This window comes from Leptonotus elevatus, chromosome 15, assembly GCF_054856555.1.
Source record: "Leptonotus elevatus isolate MCC_2025b chromosome 15, RoL_Lele_1.0, whole genome shotgun sequence".
NCBI lineage: Eukaryota > Metazoa > Chordata > Actinopteri > Syngnathiformes > Syngnathidae > Leptonotus > Leptonotus elevatus.
Window position 1 is genome coordinate 2,795,030 of NC_141253.1, and position 25,544 is coordinate 2,820,573.

Here is a 25,544-nt window from a genome sequence, read left to right on the forward strand (position 1 = left end):
AGCCAAACCGGTGTTGGACCATACCAGGACCAGCCTCAGTTCACGCTGAACTCCACTCGACTCTCTCCCAAACTCCTGCCTCCTTCTGCTCCTGCGCTCCCGCCAGCTGTCACTCGGCCCGGCGTTACCTCCCAGCGCTCATTCCGAATGAATGAACGCCGGCGCGCTCGGTTGCTTGTTGATGCCGACGGTGCGAGCTCAAAGCCAACTCCAAAGTACAAGCCAGTGAAACAAGTGTGCCGGCTTGTACCGGGTGGTCCGAAGCAAGAGTACTTGAGGAGAATTTTCATATATCTGTACTTTGCTTGAGTATTCATTAGGGGCACACAGATCCAGATGGAAATACCATCATCAAAACAACTTTCCTTGCCACCTCTGCTTGTACTGTTTTATTCCGCTGCCTCTGCCGATTCCCCGCCGGGTATATTTTCTTTAGCGAGGGGTGGGTGTCATGCTAATTGGCAGTTGCTGCTGATGATTTAGCAGCATACCAGTAGATTTATACTTCCACTTTATCACCGCGTCAACACCCACCCACACGATCATTTTCTTTTGTGTCGCCGCATTCGCACATGACTTTGTGCATTAAACATGGCGGCGAGATAAATTCACATGCTGGTAATTTAACACTGAGGAGGCAGTAAAAAATGTCTGCCGTGACGACGCCATTCACCAGGATGATGGATGGGGTGTGCTTTTTTTTTTATTTCGATACCTCCGCCAAGAGGGGTTTGTGCCTGCACCAACCAGGATCACGTTGTCATCATCATTAACTTGGGAGGCTACGCTACACTAAATGTGTTTGTTGGCTCGCTGTCTTTTTATTTTGACAATAATTCAACAGCAACAAGTTGATACAAAGTTGTAACCAGCCAGGAACACATCGTTAGCCCATTGGCTTAGAAGGCTATTTTATGTTAGTAGGCTACATGACTTACTCCGTTAGCGTGTTAGCTATTCCTCTGTGTGTTTGGCTAGGTCTGTATTTACAGTTACAATGATTCAAAACCAAAATGCACGATACAAACATGGAAAAGAATGGCGCCTAGCTATCCTCGATAGCTTAGCCGGCTATGTTTTGATAACTTGTAGGTAGACTCATTAGCTTAGGATGCTATATTTTGTTGGTTAGATAGCTATTTACCATTACAGAAATTTGAAAGAAATACTATATGCCTTTACAAAAGTTCTTACCAGAAGCACTTAATTAGCCTTGTTAGCTTGACAGTTTTTCTTAGATAGATAGATAGTGTTGAGTTATTAACATTGTTTTTCAGTTTCAATTGATATTTTAGCCGTTTTGGATTTAGTTAACTCAGTGTAGCTCAATGAATAGGATTGTCTATTGTATTCTTATCTGTCTCAGGCCTGAGAAGAAAAGGGCAACGGGTTTCTCTTCCACTATTATCTACAAGGGAGTGTAGTCTAGTACCGGTCTCAGTCGGTTGAAGAATCCAAGGACAGGCTGATGTATTATTGTTTTTCTCTAATCTGATTTATACCTATGGGAACTTGCTGAACTTGCTGATGGGAGGAGACTTTTCGTATTCACCCACTTTTCAATAAATGATGATGTGCAGAAGAAGGAGGAGCACACAATCTGAACAGAACACGGTTTGAGTGTCTTCATTTGTGTGACCAGAAGCTTCTGTTATAATGATACCTTTGCAAAGGGACTTCTTCACCAGAATCTCACCATTCAGTTAATTGAACACGCAAAGAGTAGAATACAAATATTGTCTACTCTAACAATAGATAGATAGATTTCCCACAGGAGCATGTAGCTAGCCTTGATAGCTTAGGAGTCATGTCATGGATTTGTTTGGTGGTATGTGGTGACATTTTTCATTTGTCCCGTCTTTCAAGTTCTTTTTCCCTTCAAAGCCGAATTTCTGAATGTTCTTCATTTGCATTCTAGACTTTCAGATCTGTGAACGTCCAGCGCATGTGACATACAGTACGTTTGAAAGCAAGCAGACGAATGGACGTTCCACTGGAACGGGACCATGAACATGACACGAATGTCAGATCCAAGATCATGCATCCATTTTGTTCCCCCGAGGGTTTGACCTTGCTTTTCGAGAGAGCCGCGTATGAAATAACTCCTAAAAAAGCGAGAGAGCGAGCCCAACGGAATGCAAATGAGACGACAAGCCACGAGGACGCTGGACAACAGGATGCAAACGAAAACCTTGAAGCTGTCTGGTTGATGTACGGGTTTTTTAATTAATAATTCTTTTTTTTTTTTTTTTTTTAAGAGTAATGAGAATCCTGCACAAGCGAGCGAGTGTCCAAAGGGAGCCTGCGACTTTAAGAGCCTCCAGCAGAGTTTGCCTGATGTGACATTGCTACATGTACTAATTAAGCACGGGGCATCATTAAAATGCTAGCATTTACAAAGCCTCCCTCAAAGTTGTAGTAATGTTGTATAGTGATGAATAATGAACCCCCAGCGCCACAAGCGATATGATTTGTGCTTCTGGGAAATTAAATAAAGGTAAGAGCGTTAATTGATGAATTCAATTAAAATGTTAAATGGTTCAAGAATTTTCATTCATTAGCCAATAGCGTAATTGTCAAAATCATTTTTAACCGACTGTTGTCGAATCAATAAAAATGTCAATGTACTGTCTAAATATTTGTACTGAAAGCGTTCAAATATCATTGATTCCTTTAACAGCATTTCAACCTTTTTAAATGAGCATTTTTAGGGTCCGAGCAAAGACCGCTTTCAAGGTCCTTATTGTTTTCGTAGGAATTATTGTTATTATTATTAATATTCATAATAATGACATTTTTTAAGGTCTAAACATGAACAAAAACTCAAACTTTGCATGTACATCGGGGCCTGTTGGAAAATTTGATATTTTTTCATTTATTATTTAATGGCATTTTTATTAATTTAATGACCAAATACCGAAGATAATTTGTATTCATTCAAAGATCTTTGGCATAAGAAATTAGAAAAATAATGACTTATTTAATGGCATTTAAAAAAATGTATGGACCAACATATTTGTTTGCTCGTCTTTGCGATTCGGCCAATCAGATCACATCAACCCCCCCCCCCCCCCCCACACTTCCTTGATAGCCAAATCCAACAGATTAATTTATTTCATCAAATCGCTTCAACTAAATAAATAAACATGATCTCTCACTAATTTATTTTAAAATTGCACATTTGAATCCTTCATATTTATATACAGTAGCTGTGGCACAAACAAGCTTTCACAGAAACGACGAGTATTGATGAAAAATGCAAACGGCTCATGTTAAAGTATGACCTGATGAGCATGCAGTCATGTTTAAGACATGAACATGACTTTTGACAGCTTTTAAAACGCCGACCATTCCTAGCGTCGGATGAATATTTTATCGCCACGAGAGGAAAACCATTCGCCGCAATCTCCGGTGCTGAATCTCGCTTGCAGGGAAGGAACAATAGAGCGGCAAGCGTATGCTTATCTCAGCTGCCGAGAGAGATTTTTTTTAATTGATCGTACGTGTTGATCATCTCTTCTTAAAGGAACACGAGGGTCTTAAATAACTCGGATGTTTACAGTGAAAATGTCATGTGTGCGCCAAAGCAACAGATGGTGCTATAACTCCCCTAATCCCAAAGAGTTTTAGACAATCAGAAGGTAAGTATTGTTTTAATTTAATATTTAGATAAAAAATAATTCAAATGGAAACTCGCACCCAAGGTTATTTCAGCCAATCAAAAAGCCTGAAGAAAGTCATCAGAGGAAAAGGCACGACAAAGTTTTGGGATGTAAAGAATTAATCCCAAAAGATAAATGTGAAAATGGATAAATGTTTTAAAAATTAATAGCTAAAATGAACTAGAAATATAAAAAACATTGTGTACGTAAAGAGTATTTTATGTACAGTATATGAATGAATACTGCAAGAACAAATATGTCTATCTTAAAATATAAATTAGTAAAAAAATTTCCAACTATAGAACAAAACAAAATAATAAAAACTAAATACAAATGTTTGACAGTTAAAAGCCGAATAATGGGGCTGCCGCTATCATTTAATATTTGAGCCATTATCCCATTGATAAATCAAGTATTCAGATAAAAACAGGTATTTATGTTGTCCACTTTGATTTTGAGTGTGTGGGGCTTTACAAGGCGTGGCCTGGTGAGTGACATGGGAGTCAACAAACCAGCGTGTGGCATTGGCGGCTGTGAGCTGATGTTAAGCTAACCGTTAGCCAGTCTGCGTGAATGTGCTTATTATGTGTTCTATTTTCTCACCGTTCGTTCAATAAAGCCGCTGAAAGTGCACCGGATTTTGGATATGAAGGAAAATGTCACGCGGTACAGAATGCAAAACTAGAAAAACAAACATTGTTATGTTTTAATGACTGTTTCTGAATCCAGGCCAGGCAGGACCAACTGTGCTTTTCATTAGCATCCTAATCATCCAATCTTTAATTGCCCCATCTCCAATCCGTTCCGCACGTATTACTCCTCGATCTGTACATTCCACTTCGACATCCTTCGCCCAAAACAAGTCTGACTCCAGCTGCAGTGCGGGCAAAACAGCTGCGCGATGAGAAGTATCAAATGAAGCACTCCGGCTTTGTGGAGAGGTGGGGCGGAGTTGAGCGCGAGGGCTTTGCTCCACTCTCCTCATACATAGAGAAATGACGGGCCAATTGCGGCAAATTGCGGCTATCTGCCGTCCGGCGTTGCAATCTGGAGCAGACGGAGCGTCTGCCAAGCCGGCTGACCAATCGGCATGATTGCGCCGACCGAGCCACTCCCGAAGGAAGTGCGGGACGCCCCAGGCTCGGCTGAGGCATTGTGTTGCCAGCACCATTGGCAGGGCCTTGGTTAGCAGGCAGGATATGACGCCCCCCCCCCCCCAATCAAGCCCCCCCCCCCCCTTCCCACCCACACACACACCCCTGCCCAATCGACGAACCCACCCTCATCACTGAGCAGGAATGACGTTGGTGAATAATTGATGGGATTGGAATGCCGGATTGGAGGAGGCTTAACTGAAAACACTTAGGCGCTCTCTGAATAATGGATTGCAAAAGGGGATCGTAGTCGTCTGTTCTTGGTCATGCAGGGTACGCTATCGTGCTATCGTGCTATCATATCATATCATATCCATTCAACTGCCCGCTCACACTCAATATAGTATGAAATTATTATTTTGGACTTTTTACGCAGCCTAAAAAAATCCAGGTACAAATTTTTTGTAAATAAATGTTTAAAAAAAAAAGCTTGAAACTGCTTGAAAAACGTCTAAGACCCAAAGCAATTTTTGTATATTAAATTCAATTTAATATACTCAACAAAAATATAAACGCAACACTTTTGTTTTTGCTCCTTTTTTTTTTTTTTAATGAGATGAACTAAAAGATCTAAAACTTCTTCCACATGCACAATATCACCATTTCCTCTCAAATATTGTTCACAAACCAGTCCAAATCTTTGATAGTGAGCACTTCTCCTTTGCCGAGATAATCCATCCCACCTCACAGGTGTGCCATATCTAGATGCTGATTAGACACCATGATTAGTGCACAGGTGTGCCTTAGACTGCCAACAATAAAAGGCCACTATGAAAGGTGCAGTTTTTTTTGTTGTCGGGGGTGTCAGTCCTCAGACGCCCCCCCCACCCCAAAAAAAAAGAAGGAAAGAAAAATCGCAATTCCATTATTTTTCAAAACCTAACACAGACACATTCAAATAAACTGTATGCCTTATCAAGTATGAACCCGGCCGACAACATATCACGAGCTTCATAAATCCCTTTTTCCGTCAAACGGTCTATGCAGTCGGTGGCAAACACTCTCCGTGAAACACTTGAAAGCGCCACTCTGGGCTTGAAGTGCGGAATTAAACTGCAGCACGGGTGGATTGTAATTATGCACGAGCGGCAGGGAGGCTTCGAGCGAGAAAGCCAAAAGGCAAACGAGGCGCACGGGCCGACTGCGTGGGCAGAGAGTGAGCGCGGGAGAGTTTTGTCGACTCTGGGGGTCACCCGCAGGTAAGTCAATGTCGGCAAAAGGTATCTGTCGCATGATTATAAAGTACTTTCAGTCCGTGTTGTGCATATTAAGTAGCACAGCGGGATGGATATTTAAATGGAATTGTAGCTAGAAGGCTCGAAATAACAACAATAAACATACAGACTAATGTTAGCTTAGGTTAGCTTAGCTTGTTGTCGCTAATTAGTTCACTTGGTGACGGTTGTTTTTTCCTCAACTTTAATGGAGAGAAAAAAACGGCACGCGTCAGTCAAAACAAGGTGTGCTAAAAAACACAACAGAAGACAACCAGGGTGTCCTGTATTTACGTTTTATCCGAAGGGAGATTAAGGGCTGCTGCAGCAAAATTGAACCTATGGAGTATAAACCAAAAAAGTAGAGTAGAAAGCAAAGCAGAGAGTAGAGAGAAAACTGATATTATGCATCTGAAGCAAAAAAGGGCATAAATACAAGATTTGCAGCAAATTGGAGACTGTGGAGTATAACGCTGCAGATTTAGTCATAAAAGTACATACACATGTTGCATACAGTCATAAAAACAGATCAGAAAGAAAAGATGCGTTATGCACATCACAATCACTAATTTGTTGCAAATTTCTCTTTTATGTCTGCCCTTAGTTTCCTTTCAGATAAAATGCATCTCACATTGAAAAGCAAATACAGACAACAAATGCATAGAGTTAATCTGGCGGAACGAGATACACGAAAAGTATATTTACCTTTCGTTATGCGGCTGTTGGTAAGTGGATTTTATCTGAAAGGAGACTAAGGGCTGCTGTAGCAAAAAGTAGAGGAAAATGTAGAGAAAACACTGTATCTCTCATGAAATGGAGACCAGAGAGAAAAGAAGCATTATGTATTCTGCAGTGTTATAATCCACAGTCTCCTTTTTATTGCAGCAGCCCTTAGTCTCTCCTTTTAGATAAGATTTCCTTACCAAATTGCCACATAAGTCTACCGAGAAGTAAATATTGTTAAATATTGCCGTGTTTCATTCCACATAACTGAGGACGAGCATCAACTGTAGTCATTTTTAAATTTGAGACCTCTTTTATCTAAGAGGAGACTAAGGGCATAAAATAGAGATCTACAAAAAGGTGGAGACAGATGCACAATTTGATGATTGAATAAATGAAGGAACAATTTCTTTCTATCCTTTGTTTTGTGACACTTTGTCTGCCCTTAGTCTCTTCTTGGATGAAATGTGTCTCACATTTAAAAGTGATTAGGGGGAGGAAAGTACCCACACAAGCTTCATATTTACTTCTCGGTATGTGGTTTTATCTGAGTGGAGATCAAGGGCTGCTGCAGCAAAATTGAGACTGTGAAGTATAACACTGCAACGTTGGCCAGTGAAAAACTGTCATGAAATGGAGAGTCGAGAGAAAAGACGCATTAAAAGCCACAAATTCCCCTTTGCTGCAGCAGCCCTTAGTCTCCACTCAAATGAATGAATCAGTTTACGTACAGATACATATTCTCGTGATTCTGTTCTCCATTTTCTTGGTTTCTTGGCCAACACGTCAAATAAGGGCAACATCTTTTCCTTGGCAAATTTCATGCCACACCCCCAACGTCTAAACCCTGCATTGATATGGCAATGTGTTCTTCTGGCTGTGTTTGTTCAACATTGACATTCCGTCCAGAGTGTCCAAATAACCGTACGAGCGTTCTGACGGAATACATCTGCGTTTGGAGAGATGTCAACAAATGTGTCGATATATGATTGTTGCGAAGGGATGCAGGTAATTACCTGCCACAAAAGGCCTCAATTATTTCCCGCCATTTGAGCTATTGTGACAAAAACCGCACCAAAAAACAAAACAAAAAAAACCCATAAGCATTTCAGTAAATATGCCTTCGCATAGAGAAAATGTCACATTTTATTACAATGACTTCAAATGTGAACGCAATCCTCGCCAAGCTGCCTTACGGGAGGGACCAAATGGAAATGCTTTTTTTTTTTTTAAATAAGAAAAAGGACATTGTACTGTATTAAATCATCTAGGACAGGAAGAGTATAATTGGATAATTTCCCAAGGCTCACTAAAATGCCTTAGAAAAAAAAATTCACAGATTTATTGTTCGCTTTAAATTAGGGAAATTGTATTGTAGCTTTTTTAATTTATATTTTTTTAGAAAACCATAAATAATGCCATTTGTTTACATGAGGTTCAGTAGTTATGTCTAAGTTCACAAGGACAAACATTTTGTATATATATATATATATATATATATATATATATATATATATAAAAGAGAAGGTTCATGTGTAATGTAAACAACATATCCTTTATGCCGTTCTCGCTTCTATTCTGAATCGATTCAAGATGTGCGTGGCCCCTTTTGGTCTGTTTGACTGTTTGATAAGGTGAACATGCACAATGGTGTGCTACAATGACTCATACTTATTTGCGCTACTACTCCGATTTGAAACGATACAATTGTGAGACACAAAACCCCCCCAAAAAAATAAAAAACTGTCATTACACACTCAGTATTCAAGGTTATCAGCCCTTGGTTAATTGACACAAAGTGGCAGAAAATGATATTTTTTTGTTTGTTTGCTCTATATCAAAAGTATGACTCGATTTCAAGAATGGCATCCTATGAAAAACTCATACAATGTAACGCCCGTCTGTCTTCATTCCAGGTTTTCAGCTCTCCGTTTCTCAATACCAATGAGAAGACTCATTATCCAAGGTTTTCGGCACTTGGTTCATAAATACAAAGTGGTAACGATTGGTAGTTTTGTGTTTCTTTAACGACGGCTTCCTATGAATAAAGCTCTTTGTTAAACCATTGGCTTATTAACACAAAGTAACAGCGATGGGCTATTTTGTGCTGCCTGTAGTGGAAGCACGTGCTTTGTTGTTGTTGACAATATAGTCCAATTAAGAACGCACATTATTCAAGATTTTTGGTTTATTAAAACAAAGTAACTGCAAGTTTTGCTTTGAATTACAATGATTAATGACGCCTTGCAGTAGATGAAAAAATAATAAAACATATTCAATCAGGACATAAGCACTAATAACCAATGGAAATGAATAAATGCAAGCCAGAGACTCAAACGAGACTCATCTCTATTCGGCCGTCCACATAAAGACGTCACAGAGTCCGAGGGGTCGCGGGCAGCAGGAGAAAGTGTTCCATTAAAAAGGACCCGAGATGCACGGCCACCTTTGCTTTTACGGCCGCTGTGAAGGACTCGCTCCCATTGGCCGTGTAAGGGAGAAGGTCGGCCGTATAATATACGAGAGTGGTTGACACTGGAAAAGGAGGCGCTGCTAGTTGAAAGCAGACTTTACTCGAGCCCAGGCACGAGTGTTGGGACATGAAATCTGTTAGCTTTATGAGCAAATGAAATATCAAAAATATATGTCTTGCACGGATCTGATGAACATTTTCACTGAAAGATTAAAATATGCTATCATTTACATATATATTTGTGGCGTGTGTTTTCTTCTTCAATTTGTCAGTGGTACATGCCACGCAGGGGCTGATCTTTCCATGTCTGTCCATCTGGCTCCTTCTCATCCTTCTAACAGCTCGCTCTTTCCACTTTGTGTACAGCTTCAAGATGTCGGACTTGGGGTGGAACTTTCTTGTCTTGATATCAGTGGATTGCAACTACGAAAGGGGCGTATCTAATTACTGGATACCGTTAAAATGGCCTGGATCTTTTTCTTGCCGATCAGCTGACTTCCGTGCATTCGGTATGAAAACCATGATTTCTACCTATTAAGCAAAAATAAAAAGCTGGGATACTCGGGCGCCAACTTTGATGCCATTTCAGTCCGAAGAGATAAAAGAGATGTCACCAACTGGCGAGGGCAGCTCCTCGGCACGCTTCGCCGGGCCCGGATCGCGATGCACCCGATCCATAGCATCCGCTCGCATGTCTCACGTCCTCAGGCGAAAGCTGTTGTGTATCAAATGGATTTGATGAGGTCTCGCTTCACGCTCGCTACAGCTGGCTCATTAAACACTCGAGTAGGCACATTAGCATTTTGTGCTTTTTGGGATGATGACAATCCATAAGGGCTTACATGTGTTTTGTTTGCCCGCCGCCAATCAAGCACATTTGTCAGCATTACGGCTGTTAATGCAACTTATTACGCCTTTTATGGTCGCTGTGCTGCAGCAACACCCGAGTGCGCTCTATATGTAATGACGCGAATGTATGATTTTATTTTGTTCCTCTTGTGCACGATCGTGTCATCCAACTAAACGCGTCACATATTTCCAAATATGTCCCAGTGGAGCGGAGTATGTCGGACGTTCGTGCTTATTTCCAGAACGACTTCCTCGAAAGGAAAACGTATTATTCCAGGTTTGTTTGCATGCTTGGTCCGTCGATCGATACGGTGCAAGGTACCAGTTATCGTCGATGACCAGCAAGGAACAATCACAATCACAGCATCCAAGATGAAGTCCAGTACCGACTGGATTGTGCCGGACCCGCCTTCGAACCCTTGTCTTTCAAGACGGAGACATCCAGACAAAAAACAAAAATGTCCGTTTAAAAAGGTTGTGGTGCTCTCGATGCTGCGATACGCCAAAGAGACCTGGACGAAGTACCGCCGCAACCTTAGCCCCGGGATTACACCGCATGCGTGTGCGTTGCGGCTCCGCCCAGCTGCGCGCTCCGGACACGTCAGGAATGATTTTTCCTTAATTGTTTTTCTTTTTCCTTTAAATTTTTTCTTTTTCCTTTAAATTTTTTATTTTTCCTTTAAATTTTTTATTTTTCCTTTAAATTTTTTATTTTTCCTTAAATTTTTTTATTTTTCCTTAAATTTTTTTATTTTTCCTTTAAATTTTTTATTTTTCCTTTAATTTTTTTATTTTTCTTTTAAATTTTTTTATTTTTCCTTTAAATTTTTTATTTTTCCTTTAAATTTTTTATTTTTCCTTTAAATGTTTTGTAACTATGTGCTCTAAAAATAAAACTGCCTTGCAGTTAAGACCCCCCCCCCCCCCCCCCCCCATCCCACACAACCCTCAAGACTTGACTGACGGCCTTTCGATGTGACGCTCACAAAGGGGTTCAGCTCGATGGGCTACTGGTCACAGCACGACAGACGGCGAACGTCTATGGATTCCGTCTGAATGGTTCTTAGTGTACGCCCTCGCACTCCACAGTGTCCAAAAAAAAAAAACCCACCGCCTTTCTTGATGTGCGCACGCTGCCAGGTGAGTTTATCTATCAATTTGACCACCCAAACCCCGGGGGGGGAAGCGTCCAACTATCGGGGGAATCAGCGGCGACAGAATGCGCTTGAAGGTTGCCGTATTGATGTCGGCGTTTTAAAGAAAATCTGTTTCTCTCGTTCCTCCGAGCGCTTTCCATTTACGCGTCAGCTGTTTTTGCTCACAGCGGGCATTTGTCCTCATTTATTCCTGTCGAGTGTTTACATCCCCAGTCAAGCTTGACTGGCCGGATCAGACAAAACGTAAGATGATGATGAAGGAAAAACAAAAGCGCGGGAGTTGTCGGTCCTGTCCAAAGACGACCTCAAAGCTTTGTTGGCAATAACTCAAACTAGAAGTACGGTGGCCTTGTAGGCTAAAAAAAATCAATGAAGCAATCTACGAAAAGGCTTTATTTTCTATTTATTTTTAACCAAAAACAACTTCAATCTCACCCTCAAAAGCATCTCTTGTTTTTCATAAGGAGCAGATTACTACTTTGTTTTCATGACTGACAATTTTTAAAAGCAAACATGGTGCATCAACATTTAGCTGTTATGCTGCACGCAAATGGAATAAGCTGCCGACACAAGTGAAGTCAGCCTCAAGTGTAAATGCTTTTAAATCAAAGCCAAATCGTAAAAAAATAAATAAATAAATAAAGTACATATCAATGACGTCATTTCACAATACGTTCCTATTGGTTGTTTCAACAACAGCACTTGTTATGTGTGTGCGGTTGCACAACAGCGACATCTTTCACCTTGTTGCCACCATTTTGGAGCTATTATGTCTGGATTCATCTCAGGGCAAAAAAGAAAAAGAAAAAAGAGAAGGCTTTTTTTTTCTTTCTTTTTTTTTTTTTTAGAGCAGAGCAATATGTAGAGCAAAACAGAAGACCGTGTCTTCAGACGTGGCAGGCTAACAACGCTGGCGAGTATTATTCGTCTGGAGGCGGCAGCCGCAATGACGTTCTCTCCCTCTGAAGACTGAATCCATTTTTCATTTTTGCCCCGAGGGCAATCGATGACGGGGGTGACGAGACAATAGCGCACCCTGGGCGAGCCACAAAAGGCTACAAGTGAGAGTAGCCTGCCGGCTGCTTGGTCGTGTGTGTACACATAGCGGGGAAGCTGCATATCCCGCCGCGGTTTTGCCGCGGATCCACGGCAGCCTCCCGTTGTTTGTGTTTTAAAATCGCAAGCTGCCTCCATTTAGCGGCCTCACATCCACAAAAACAACAACCGGCTGGACAGCAAAAAAGAAACTAGAGAAGTCGAAAGTCCCTGAGAGCAAGCTGTTGGATTCCCCCCCCCCCCCCCCCGAAACGGCGGCAAGAGAAATAGAAGAATATTTAGTGAAGACTCCGTTGACTTTGTGTGTTGCTTTAACTTTGGCTACATACAGTAAGTCCAATAGGAGACTGAGGGCAATAAGATAAGGCTGTTAGAGTAAAGTGGACACTGTGGGGTATGATACTGAAAACAACTGGAGGAAAACTACTATCCTTAGCATTCATATCATGTTTGAAATCAAATTTTACTCAACAGGAGAATAAGGGCAGCAGGAAAGCAGACTGCAATTGGAGACTGTGGAGGATCATTCAGTTAACAAACAATAGAGGAAAATGAGTGCCTCCTTTAATAATTACTCAGAGTGACAGCATTTTTGTCCAAGAGGAGACTAAGGATACTATGGAGTGCATTGCTTTAACATCAATTTAAAGCATTGATAAGCACGAGTGTCCAGTATTTACTTCCCAACACAAGACAACATTTGATCCAATTGGAGACTAAGGGCAACACGACAAAGGCTAGTGGCTGCAAACTGGAGACTGGGGAGTATAATACTGGTCACAAAAAATAGATGAGTACAAGGGTCTCCTTAAATTATTTCTTTGCATGAAAGACATTTTATCCCAGGGGAGACTGAGGGCAACAAAAGACGATGAAGCAAAGTGGAGACTGTGCCATATCACATCATTCACGAACCACAAAGGACAACAAAGCTGGTCTTCAATCATTTTGAGGCATGAGACACACATTTTATCTGAGGGGAGACTGTGGGCAACAAGACACCAATGCAGTAAAGAGGAGACTGTGGCATATCAGGCTGATCCCAAACAACAGAAGAAGAAGAGTGTCTCCAATTATTTCTCAGCATGAGACACATTTTATCCAAGGGGAGACAAAGGGCCAAAGTAAATATGCCATCTAAAAAATTCCCGTACCTCGCGATCCCTTTTGTCACCTTGAATCCGTTTGTTATTTCTGATGGTTAATTTAAGCATCTGGGCTTTGAAAGGAGTCGCGTTCTTGCCTCTCCAGGTTGTTATTTTACTTTGCGGCTATTTGCCCAAAATCTCTGCGGGCCGGCACACTCCATTCCAAACATTATGTCCGCTCCGCGCTGTGAGGGTTTCGTCCCCGGGGGCACATTGCGCGCCTAAAGTGTTCAAGAGAGTGCTTTTTATCTGAAGTGCGGATGAGAGAGGACGTCTTTTCCGTCCGGGAACCTTGACCGCGCACGTGCGTGTGTGTGTGTGCGCGTTCGTGCGCGCCACTGAGACAAACTTCTTCTTTTTCTTCTTCAGGCTCCATTTGCTCTTCCAAACTGATGTGTGACTGAGATGAGAGCTTTCAAAGACACACGCGCACGCACACACACACACACAAACAACACAGTTACAACTGTGAAAGCTCATTAAAACGCTGAGGCCGCAGCCAAATTTCCTCGGGAAACAACATCTCAGCAAAAGATTAGCTTTTTCGGGCGTGGGGACGACTGTGTGTGTGTGTGTGTGTGTTTTTTTCTTTTTTGATGTGTGTACTGTGAAGTTTAGAAGGTAAGTTGCTTTTTTTTTTTTTCCTCCTCTCCAAGCAGCGACCTTGCCTGAAAGGAATGCGGCCAACTTGAACAAGACTGACCGCATCCTCGGATGGCGGCGTCGGAGGGAGGGCGAGGTCACTCAATTTGGCAAAGCCTCCCGCGACCATTCCGACAGGTTGTAGCCGGAGGCCTTTTTTCGAGACGAGACTAAGTACAAATTCTAGTAAAAAATATTGAAGTAAAACTAAGATAGAGACTAAGGGCAGCTAGAAAGCTGACTGTTCCAGCAAAGTGGAGAATGTGGAGTATATGTATTTCTCAGCATGGGTCAAATTTTATCTAATAGGAGACTGTGGGCAGCAAGACAAGGGGCCGTTGCAGCCAAGTGGAGACTAAGGTGGCTTTTACGGCTAACAAACACTGAAAGAGAAAGCCAGTTTCTCTTATCCATTTCTTGGCATCTTATTTTATCCAAGAGACTAAGGCCCACTGCATGAAATATGAGACTGTGGAACAAAATCCTCAACCATCAACATATTCAAATGCTTCAGTCAGAATCGGACATGTTAACAAATAGAGGAAAACTAGTGAGCCCTGTCTGTATTTCTCAGCATAAGCACATTTTATCCAATAAGAGACTGAGGGCAGCAAACCAATGATCCACTGCTAACAATCGGTGAAGGATAATGGCATCAGTATTCCATTTGAAAAAAAATGTGAATAACCACCAACCAACATCTCAGCATGTGACATATTTTATCCAACGGGAGATTAAGGGCCCTAGTCGCATTGCTATCCATGAGCTGCAGTGCAGTACTAACTATATGTATTTCTAAGCATGGATGAAATTTAATCTAATAGGAGACTGTTGGCTGCAAGACAAGGGGCTGCTGCAGCCAGGTGGAGACTAGGGTGGATCTTACTGCTAACAAACATCCATTTCTTGACATCCTATTTTATCCAAGAAGGGACTAAGGAACCAAATCCTCAACCATCAACATATTCAAATGCTTCAGTCAGAACCCCCTGTCTATAGTTCTCAGCATGAGCACATTTGATCCAATAAGAGACTGAGGGCAGCAAACCAAAGATCCACTGCTAACAATAATTGAAGGAGAATGACATCAGTATTCCACTTGAAAAAAAAAAAACCTGCATGTGACATGTTTTATCCAATGGGAGACTAAGGGCCATAAATCTCATTAATCTCATCGAATCATTGTTATCGATTAACTGCAGTGCAGTGCTAACTGTTTCCATTTCAAAACAGAACCACGAAAACCCACCAACACAAGGTGAGTCACATTTTCTCTAACAGGAGACTCAGGGCCCAGCATGAGTATTAGTAGCGCCTTTTGTCGCGGGAATACGTGGATGTTGCCACTTACCGAGCCAGTGTTCACCGGTGATTTTACCGAATCCTTCGCGGTAGGACTCCCAGGCCCGGAAGAAGCTGACCGAGCCGTCCTCCCTCCGCTGGATCACCTACACAGGACGAGACAAAGCGGGACAAAGCGGGGCGGGGGGTTAGCAGATGAGATGAGCGTTTCATCCTGCCTCTGTGATGACTTCTTCAAAGCGAGCCAGTGTTGGCCCGAGCTCATCGATGGAAAATGAAGCCAGCAAATGAACACAAATGAAGAACTACATGGCGGAAAAGCAATTTGTCCAAAAATAAAAAATAAAAATACTGGTCACCACTCCATGATATATTCTGACTCAAAGGAGGGGGGGGGGGGGGGGTGGAGCGGCAGTCAAACAGGCTAAATTAAAAAATGGTCCTTTTGTCATTTTTTGTGCCTGGTTGATGCTTGGATCCCACTTCTGACATCAATTGTTGTGGCAATATAGTTTCTATTACTACAATAAACAATAGGGGAAATAAATAAATAAATAAAAATCAACAAATGCCTTTTTTTGTCATTTTGTGCGGCTGGCAGAGTTAGATGCTTTTCTGTTTACAATTTGGGGAGCTGGTGAGTCATTGGATCCCACTTCTGACACCACGAGTTTTGGCAATACTTTATTATTGGAATGAACAGTAAGAACCTCCCCAAAATTATTTTTTGTAGGTTGTCAATCCATGGGTCCCACTTCTGACACCAAGAGTTGTGGCAATACTTTGTATATTACTAGAACGAATAGTAGGAGTCTAGAATAATCATCTTTTTGGCATTTTGTGGGGTGGGTTGTTCCTTGGGTCCCAATTCTGACACCAATAGTTTTTCAAAACTTTCTTATTGTAATGAAAGGGAACCTCCCCCAAATTTTTTTTTGTCAATTTGTGGGGGTAGGTTGATCTTTGGACCCCCCTTCTGACACCAAATGTTGAGGAAATATTTTCATTATCCCCGAATAAACCTTGGGGCACACCAAGATGAGAGTTTTCTTTTTGTCAGTCTTTTGGATTCCACTTCTGACACCCATTTTTGTGGCGATATGTTCTCTGTTGATTTAGCAAATTAGCATTGAAGCTTAATGATGATTATTCGTAATCTTTTAACGTCGCGTGCGGCGGCATATGGCGTCGGCGTCCATACGTACTCGACGACATCTGTGCAGGCAAACCGAATGCTGGCGACATCTTGATTGCGCTCATTCAAACAACCCATCACGTTGCCTTTAGTGTTCGCGGGCATTTCCCCCCCCCCCCACCCCCGCCCCCTCCTGATGTGTTTTTCTTATCAAAACCCTTTTTCACTCGCAGGTCCTCTAATATCCTGTGATGCTGCGTTATTGTCCCGTAAAAATGTATTTTTCCCAGAAATTGAATTCTCTTGACAGGCTGAAGTGATTGAACAGCAAACAATGAGTTTAGCACAATTACCTGGTTTTATTTATTTATTTACTTTTCTCGACTTCCTGCAGTTGTCCCCATTTTTTCCTATCGTCTCAATAGGATTTTTTGTTTGTTTGTGGGTATTGACCCACTTTGGCGTCTTCTGTGACTTGGGTTTGTGACGTTAGAAGGAGGGAAGATGCGGGCTGCTACGTTAGCTGCTAGCTCGTAAGGATGAAAAAGTGAAATGTTTCTCATTAGGACAAGAAACTTTCTCACCCCCAATGAGAAAATTTTCTCGGAAACGTCCTAATAAAAGTAAGCCTTGTGTGTGCTCTAGCATAAAGCACGTTAAAAAAAAATCAACAAATACGTTTTTTGGGCTATGGTAATATTTGAAATAGAACGTATTTATATGTTTTTGGGAGCAAATAAGGTAAGACGCTCTGTAAAAATACTATAGTAATAAAAATCTATAAATGATTTAATGGTAATTCACCGACAATTAACGTTTATATTTTTTAAAATTATACAAATATACTGTGAATATATATCTGATATGTACGGTATGTGAGGAAGCAAAAAAAAAAAAAAAAACTGTACATGAAATGATTTTCCTATTGGCACCATACAACTCATGTGAATGACGGAATAATAAATAAACATATTGACAAATAATGTACAAATTATAAATAACAAAAAATCCAAATAAATATCTGAGCTCAATGGTACGACAGCCTATTTACGTATAAATATATATTTTTTAGAGGGGGGGGGGGCAATATTTCGAGAAAAAAACTCCACTTTAGAAACTTTTTTTTTCCTCCGAATATTTTTTTTCGTCCTCTAAAAAAATATGTATTTATACCGGGGCCCTAATACGCCGTCGTACAACGGAGACTTTATTTGGAACGAAAACCTTGGAACGTCGCTGGAAACTTCTTACGAGGTCACCCCGAGCGGTTCCGCGGTCGTCCAAGTCAACCGGCGAGCGGCTGCGGGTTAAAGTGCCTTCGAACCGACCCGGCCGCCTCACTTCAATATCCGCTGTCCTTACGCGACAGGCCGGCTCTTTTCTCCGCTTTAATTACAAGTCGACCTTGGGGGTCGCAATCTCTCCGTCTTCACGACAGGACAATTATTGCTCTCCTTTCCGGGGCCGGCGTCGCAAAGCAGCTGGATTGAAGCGTTTTGGTTCTTCATCTTCCGCAGATGTCAAGTTGGCTTTAGATCAGGAATTTTTTTACGACGCTTCAACGTTTTGTTTGCTTTGGGCTCGTTATCTTGTTGGAGGATCCGTAACCAAACATTGTGACGCTGGGCAGCATATTCGGCTACAGAAGCAGGAAACGACGTTGCTCGTTTTCAGGACTTTTTTTTTCGTCAGCCTCGTAAAAAGTCATATTTTGACATTTTTCTTTTGTCTCAACAAAAAAAAAATAACACTTAAACAGATCACTTAATTCTACGCCTGAAATGAAATGATCAACACATCATTTAATCAGAATGTGGTTCAGGTTTTCGTGTTTTCTGAAAAAATGACATAGGTCATTATTTTGTTTTCTGGACATTTTGGCCTGTTTTACTACCGTTTCTCCTCCCTCTCCACCTCCTCCTCTTTTAGGTCAGGGTTCTGATGTTTTGCTAGGTTTTAAGTCAATCTCTTGTTGGTAGTAACCATGGACTAGCAAGGCCATTTCCCACCTCGATATGTTTGAAATTTTATTGTATCCAGTGAAGAAACGCTCGTGCCAGAAAGCTACAAAAATGAATGCCTGGTTTCCATTTGTAGTACATTTTTACACTTTGACATCTGAAGTTTGGCCTGTTTTACTGCCACTTCCCCGCTAGAGTTTTTGTATTGGATAGACGCTGTGGACCAGGGAATGTTGATTTTTGTGAACGCTTGAGTTATATAATTAACTTGATTTGATTTCGGTAAGCATTATGTGTATTTATGTATTTTTTCTATTTCTCTATTTTAATTAGGTGCTTTTATTCGTCTTTAAATGTCTTAACGGTCTTGGGCCAACTTATTTATCTGACCTGCTTTTATCGTATCGTTGATATTTTTAAGAGGAGGCTCAAGACACACTTTTTTAGTTTGGGATTTAAATGATCTTTTTAAACCCTTTTATAGATTTTCTTATTTCCCAGTTCCTTTTATCATATTGTCTTTTAGTGTTTTTTTTGCTTTTTAATCTGTTTTCTTTTAGCTTTTAACTGTTTTTATTTGGTTGTTTTAGTTTTTATCTCCAGTTTCCTGCGTGCCTTTCCTCACATGGTTTCTCTGTGCCCCAACATTTTTTATTTTATTTTTTTTAATTTTATTTTTTATTTTTTTTTGTATGTGTGTTGGGGGTGTTTTTACTTTTTATTGTATTATGGTTGTTTTTCATTGTTTAGAACCTCGAGTTGCATTTTAATGTATGAAAGGTGTTTTATAAATAAAGTTGAATTGATTATTAAACGTGTTAATTTCATTAACAAACAAATTCATTTAACCAGAGACTGCCTCCGCAAAATTTACTTTGGAATTTAATGTTTGTGGAGTTTTTATCATGTCCTTGATATTTAAGAAGAATCGATATCCCATAATGAAGCATAATCGAATTAGGAAAAATTTAAAATTGAGTCGAGCTGAACTCGAAATCGAATCGATTGAGTGAATTAGAATCGATACCCAGCCCTAATTCATCTACGTTCATATTCTCTAATCCTCAGCCAGACCGGCCCCGCGTGTATATAATTTCCTCTTGGCTGCAATTTTGGCCGTATATTGAGTCACATAGCTCAGAACGTCTAACGTTGTCACCTCTTAAGCCGCAAGCGTCGGAGCATGTCATCGCGCTCCAATGTTTGCGCCGGACATCAAAACATAACCCCCCTGCCACCGCGCCAGCTCCCAAATCCTCACAGGTGATCAAAGTTGTGTCAGAGTCGAGGTGAAAAACGTCTTATTAGCCTGTTGTCGCCGATACTGTAAACATGCCGGAGAAGTGCAGGATGGGTTCAAAGTGTCAGGATTTCGCAAACCCTCATTTTTAAAGGCCATCCACTTACGTAACCGGGCTGTTAATACAACACTTGAAGGCTGAAAATGGGTTTTTTTCCCCTTCTTTTTATTGCAATGGACTAGTTTAAATGAAAAGGATCAATTGTCTTCACCTCCCGCAGAGTTAAAAAAAAAATAAAAATCACGCATGAATCTGGGACAGCGGCAACCTCTTTTTCATATTGCGCTCGGCTCTCTTCGCATCAACCCGTCTCCATTTTGCAGTTCAATCTCTTTCTCTTCGTGCAGCGCTTAGGTATTAAATTCTTTATACGTGCTGTTCTACATGCGCCACAAAGTCTAAACAAGCCATTTTCGCCCCAGAATTACCTTCCCCGTCTTGTCTGCTTTGCGACCTATTCAGACATCAGAACGACAACTGTCAATAGAAACGCTTTGAGGTCACCGGCAATCTGCTGGGAAAAGTTGGGAAATGGGTGCAAGGAGAAAAAAACGAAACAAAGATAGCAGAAACTGCGGCTCAGAGCTTAACTTCTCATATAAACAAACACAGGAACAAAATGTTCACTTTCACTTGCACTATGCGGTTCTGAACTCGTGGGACCAAGTCTTGCTCACTCACAGAAATATTTCAAGTCTAATTTAAGATTTATGTTTTTTTTTTCTTTTTTACATAAAACATACAAATTGTTCCAAACGATTGCTCCATCCATCCATCCATCCATTTTCTGTACCGCTTGTCCTCACAAGGGTCGCGGGGGTTGCTGGAGCCTATCCCAGCTGGCTTCGGGCAGTAGGCGGGGTACACCCTGAACTGGTTGCCAGCCAATCGCAGGGCACACAGAGACGAACAACCATACTCACAATCACACCTATGGACAATTTGGAGTGTCCAATTCACCTGCCATGCATGTTTTTGCTCGATTGCTCGATTATCAAAATAGTTGTTGATTAATTTGATAATCGATTAATTTTGACAGGTCTTCTTTGGCTTGAGCACCAAAAAAAAAAACGTAAAAAAAATGGAGGACGGGTTTGAAAAAATGAGCAAAATTGGTGAATCTGCAAGAACGCAGAAATAGTTTAGCATTTGTGTAATGTTAAAATTTATGATAAATAAAAATGAACTCATGAAGGGGGAAATACTTTTCTTTTTTTTTTCTTTTTTTTTTAAATCACACTGTATATTCAACATGGCAAGTTTCCCAACACAGTAGCTGAAAATCCTCTCAACAAACTCTTTTTCTTGGCAACTGTTCTCGCAGCAAATCCAGCGACATTCTCCCATCTTAACCCTTTGCTAAAGTCGCTCAACTTATCACAGGATCAGCCCGACTCGTAACAACCCAAAAAGCGGCAAAATGGATTTAGCAGGTGGGCTTACGCTAGCGCCGAAGGAGCCCCCCCGTTGACGCGCGCGATTGAACATCTTGACGTCTGCCGTATTAGCCGTTCCAGACGGCGCGCCCCCGTTATTATGCGCCGTCCGCAGCTAATTCTATAAAGCCGCACTTCTTTTTGATCTGCCGAGCGGAACCATCTCCGGCCGCAAATTTGAAAGGTAGACGGAGAGCCGGGTTTGCACCGGCGCTAATCCCGAAGTGTTGGGAAGGTTTATCCCGCGGGAAGGGCCAGTCGATCCTCGGTTAAGACCGCATTGACAACGGGAGGGATGCCCCGCAGGAGGTACGAGTTTAAAGAATGGGTTTTATCTCCAGGTTGGACGGTGCTGACTCTTAATTGGGGGGCTCTAAATTGGCCCTGGGTGTTAATGGCTGAGTCGATATGTCAGGCCCTTTTTCTTGTTGTTAGTTAATTCATGAGGTTGTTGTGTGCTTCTGAATTTTAGAAGTGCTTATAAAGCACCGTAACGCACGTAGGGTAAATTGCAAAAAAAAATAAAAAAACGCAAGTGCAGTAATTGAAGCCCATCATGTAAATGTGATTTACCGCTTTTAATAGATTAAGTGTAAAGTTTGCTCCCAAAAGATTGCAGTCGTCGTTATCAAAGCAGAATTCCCAAGTCACAAGACGTTTTAAAGCATTTTGACAGAATATTGGGTTTCGGCCTATATAAGCACCAAACCTACCAAAAGAAGGAATAGACTGTCTTCTTTCACCAAAGAGAAAAAGTTACCTTTGAGCTTTTTCCATTTATAAGTAATCAGCCGTAAACAAGCTCGTCTTAGCTAAACGGTGACTTTGACGCGAATATATCTTGCTTTTGTGGCAAACAACAGAAACAAGACGACGGTGTTCGGTTTAGGTGAACGGTATGAGATTTTTTTCTAATAGGTTTTTGGTGAGCTAACAAATACACGCACGCACGCACGCACACACGCACGCACGCACATACACATACTCACCCACACACACAAAAAAAAAAAAAAAATAATAATAATAATATAAAAAAAATAAAGAGCAATGATGATGACATTTCCGAATGAACAATACTGACCTCTTTAAGAAGAAGAAAAAAAGAAAAAAAAAAGAAACAAGACTGAGAAACACTTTTGATACCGAAATTATTATTTGCAGATGAGCAAGAGCGACCCACCGCGTGGTTCGAGTTTTTTTTACATGCTGTTTGTTATTCACTCCATTTGCAATACATACTCTGTTGATACTATACATATGTCGAAAGCTGCTCTGATCTCAAATCCAAAGCGATGCAACACTGCCATCTACGGGGATCTGTTCGTCATAACAGTGGTTTACAGTTGGATCGCAGCTGACAAAGTATCGAAATGTCCAGTAAGTGAATGAGTCATTTACAACATTCATGGTTTAATGATGTGGTCTATTGTTACTGGCAGGGGCGGAACAAAAAACCGGTTTGAACCGAAAAATCCTCTTTTGATTTAAAAAGAAAAGAGTGCATCGACTTTGAAATATATGGAGATACGTTCCGAATCGTCTTTTATCGGAGAGATATATGTTAGTTCATTCGAATGGCAGCAAAAAAAGTCATGGCTTCGTACCGTCTCAAACGGAGCCATACCATATCGAGTCAAACCGAACCGAATCGTTCCACTTGGAAATACTTTGTATATCGACATACATATCGAATCGTCTTTTATCGGAGAGACATATTTTGGTTCATTCAAATGTATGTAAAATGGCAACAAAAATGTAATTGCGTCACACCTCTCGAATTGAGCCGTATCATAACGAATCGAACCGTCAGCCCACCGGGATCAAACTGAAATCATTCCACTTTGAAATATATTGAGATACGTCATATCGAGTTGTCTTTTACTGACGAGATGTATCTTAGTTCCTTTGAATGTAAGGAAAATGGCGGCAAAAATGTAATCATGCATCAAAGGCTCTCAAACTGAGCTGCGCCATATGGAATCGTACCGTCATCCCACTGAGTCGTCGCCCTTGAAACGTTTCACATCCTTCGGATTAGAAAACACTTTGAGTCGTCTTTTCTTATTAGGCATGCCCGATTTTATTTATATATATATATATACATGCGTATACATAGGTGCTGCTGTTTTGGTGTGCAACAGATTTGAGCAGGGCTCAACAGTTGAATGCAGTGAACAATAGAGTCTATGAACTGAGCTATATTTTTTTGATCCCCCCCCCCCCCCCTCAAACAAAAGACTCCAAGCCGTCCCACGAGATGTCAGTCCCGTAGCAACGCCGCAGCCGCCGCAGCCGCCGCTTTGCCTCCGTCCCCGTGGTTGGATTTGCATGCGTCGCATTAACCTCCCTGTAATCGCGGCAGTAGATGAAGGCTACTTAACAAGCCGCTTTAAGCACTTCAACGGGATTTCTGTCAGCGGTGGGGAGTCCGCAGCGAGCGCAGATGGGACGCGCCGACAGCCCGAACGGAACGCGGGGCGAGAATCAACATAAGCTCTTAGCCATACGGGGGAAAAAAAAAAAAAAAAAGAAACAGTTTGTGGGAGATTTACAATCTGGCACGTAAGCGGCTGGAAAGTAGGAGGCGTGCCAGCGGCGGGACGTCGGCGCCGCGAACATACGGCGTTAGCGGCTCATGAGAGACGATGATCGACGAACAACGTTAGCATAGCATAGCGGCCCGCTCAGACGAGACGAAACAAACGAGCGCTCGCTAAATTTTGATAAGCAATATGATTATTGGACAAATCCGATGATGATAAGCCGTCCGCAGGAAAACACAAGGCAACATTTGCCGGCGAATGTTTTATAATCCTATTAGAGAGACAGATGTGCGAGGAAGGCAGCGGCAACAGGCGGGAGCAGACGGAGAAACGCAATCATCCTCCAGCATTTTCTTGCTTTTCACGTGTGTTTGAGCTGATAAGATTATTCCTGGCTGTCTGCGCTAAAGCGATTGAGCGTGCCATTGAAAGAGAAACACGCTTTGCCATACGCCAAGGATGGACGGCAGGAAGATGGACGCAAGGTGTGGTTAAAAAAAAAATGGGTAGGAAATCGCAACATTATGGAGCAATCGTATCAGAGTGGACTGAAAAGCAAAAACATGGGCGTGCACAACATTGTGGAGTGGCCACATGTCAGTCTTCAAGAACATGAACCCACACACAACACTGTGGGACAATGATATGTCAGAAACGACATGAACGAGGATGGACGCACACAATATTGTGACACAACCACATGTCAGAAATTACTGCTAAATGAACATGGATGGATACAACATTGCAGAATCTATTGAGAAACATGGTGACACACAACACTGTGGAATGATCAAAGATCAAACTGCCCTGGAACGTTACATGGCCACACACAACATTGTGGAGTGATCAACTTCCACAAAATTGTGGAGTAGCCATGTCAGAGTCTACAGGGAATATAAACATGGATGTACACAACACTGTGGAGCGGCCCATTTCAATTTGGCAGGAACAGAAATATGAATGCAGCAATGGCATGTCAGAATTTACTGGAACAAAAATGAATGCACTCAACATTGTGGACCAATCACACGTCAGACTCTATTGAGAACACAGTGGTACACAACACTGTGGAATCATGGCCACCTGCCAGTCTATAGGAACATAAAATGGATCTACAGAACATTATGGAGCTATAACATGTCAGAATCTACGGGAACATCATTGGGGAGTGGACAATCGTCACAAAATATAGTAGGACATGGATGCACACAACATTGTGGAGCGGCCACATGTTAATCTATTGTATTGACATTGATCTTCCAAACAGTTTACAACCCAAGACGCAAAACATGCCTTAGTAGGTGCTGCTGATTTGCTTAGCAGATTAATTCAAATGGGTTCAATGTCTTAACATTGTGGAGCTTACATCTGCTTGAACGCTATTTGTTATTTAAGTCAGCATCACCAGATCACGTAAGTAGATCTTTAAGTCACCCGTTAAGTATTTGGAGGCCTTCGTTACATGCTGCAGTTTTGGTTAGCAACATCATTTGAATGGACTCAACTTCTTAACATTGTGGAGTACATTGTAGAATGATACTCCTGATGAGGTACGATGATCATTACTTCAGTTTAGAGATTGTTTTGGTGCCTTGTGAGGTGCTGCGGTTTTGGTTAGCAACAGGGTTGAAATGAGTTCCACTGTTCTTGTGTGAATGAATGGATATAATTACAACCTTTTTCTCCCCTGATGGGTAAAAGGTATTTTTTGGTGTTGTTTTTTTAATATTTGAGAAAGGCATTTATTTATAGGAACACACTTTGTGCAAATGTCACAACATCTGAAAA

At 41.4% G+C, this 25,544-nt stretch overlaps 1 protein-coding gene across 5 annotated transcripts in view; it reads right to left on the minus strand.

Annotated features, from left to right (window-relative positions):
- Positions 1-25,544, minus strand: part of fibcd1b (fibrinogen C domain containing 1b) — a 151,363-nt gene that overhangs the window by 12,863 nt on the left and 112,956 nt on the right. For all 5 annotated transcript variants that reach the window (XM_086096261.1, XM_086096259.1, XM_086096260.1 and 2 more), the window contains one exon: positions 15,430-15,526. In XM_086096261.1, the coding sequence (XP_085952387.1) occupies positions 15,430-15,526 (97 nt within the window). The remainder of the gene's footprint in view (positions 1-15,429; positions 15,527-25,544) is intronic.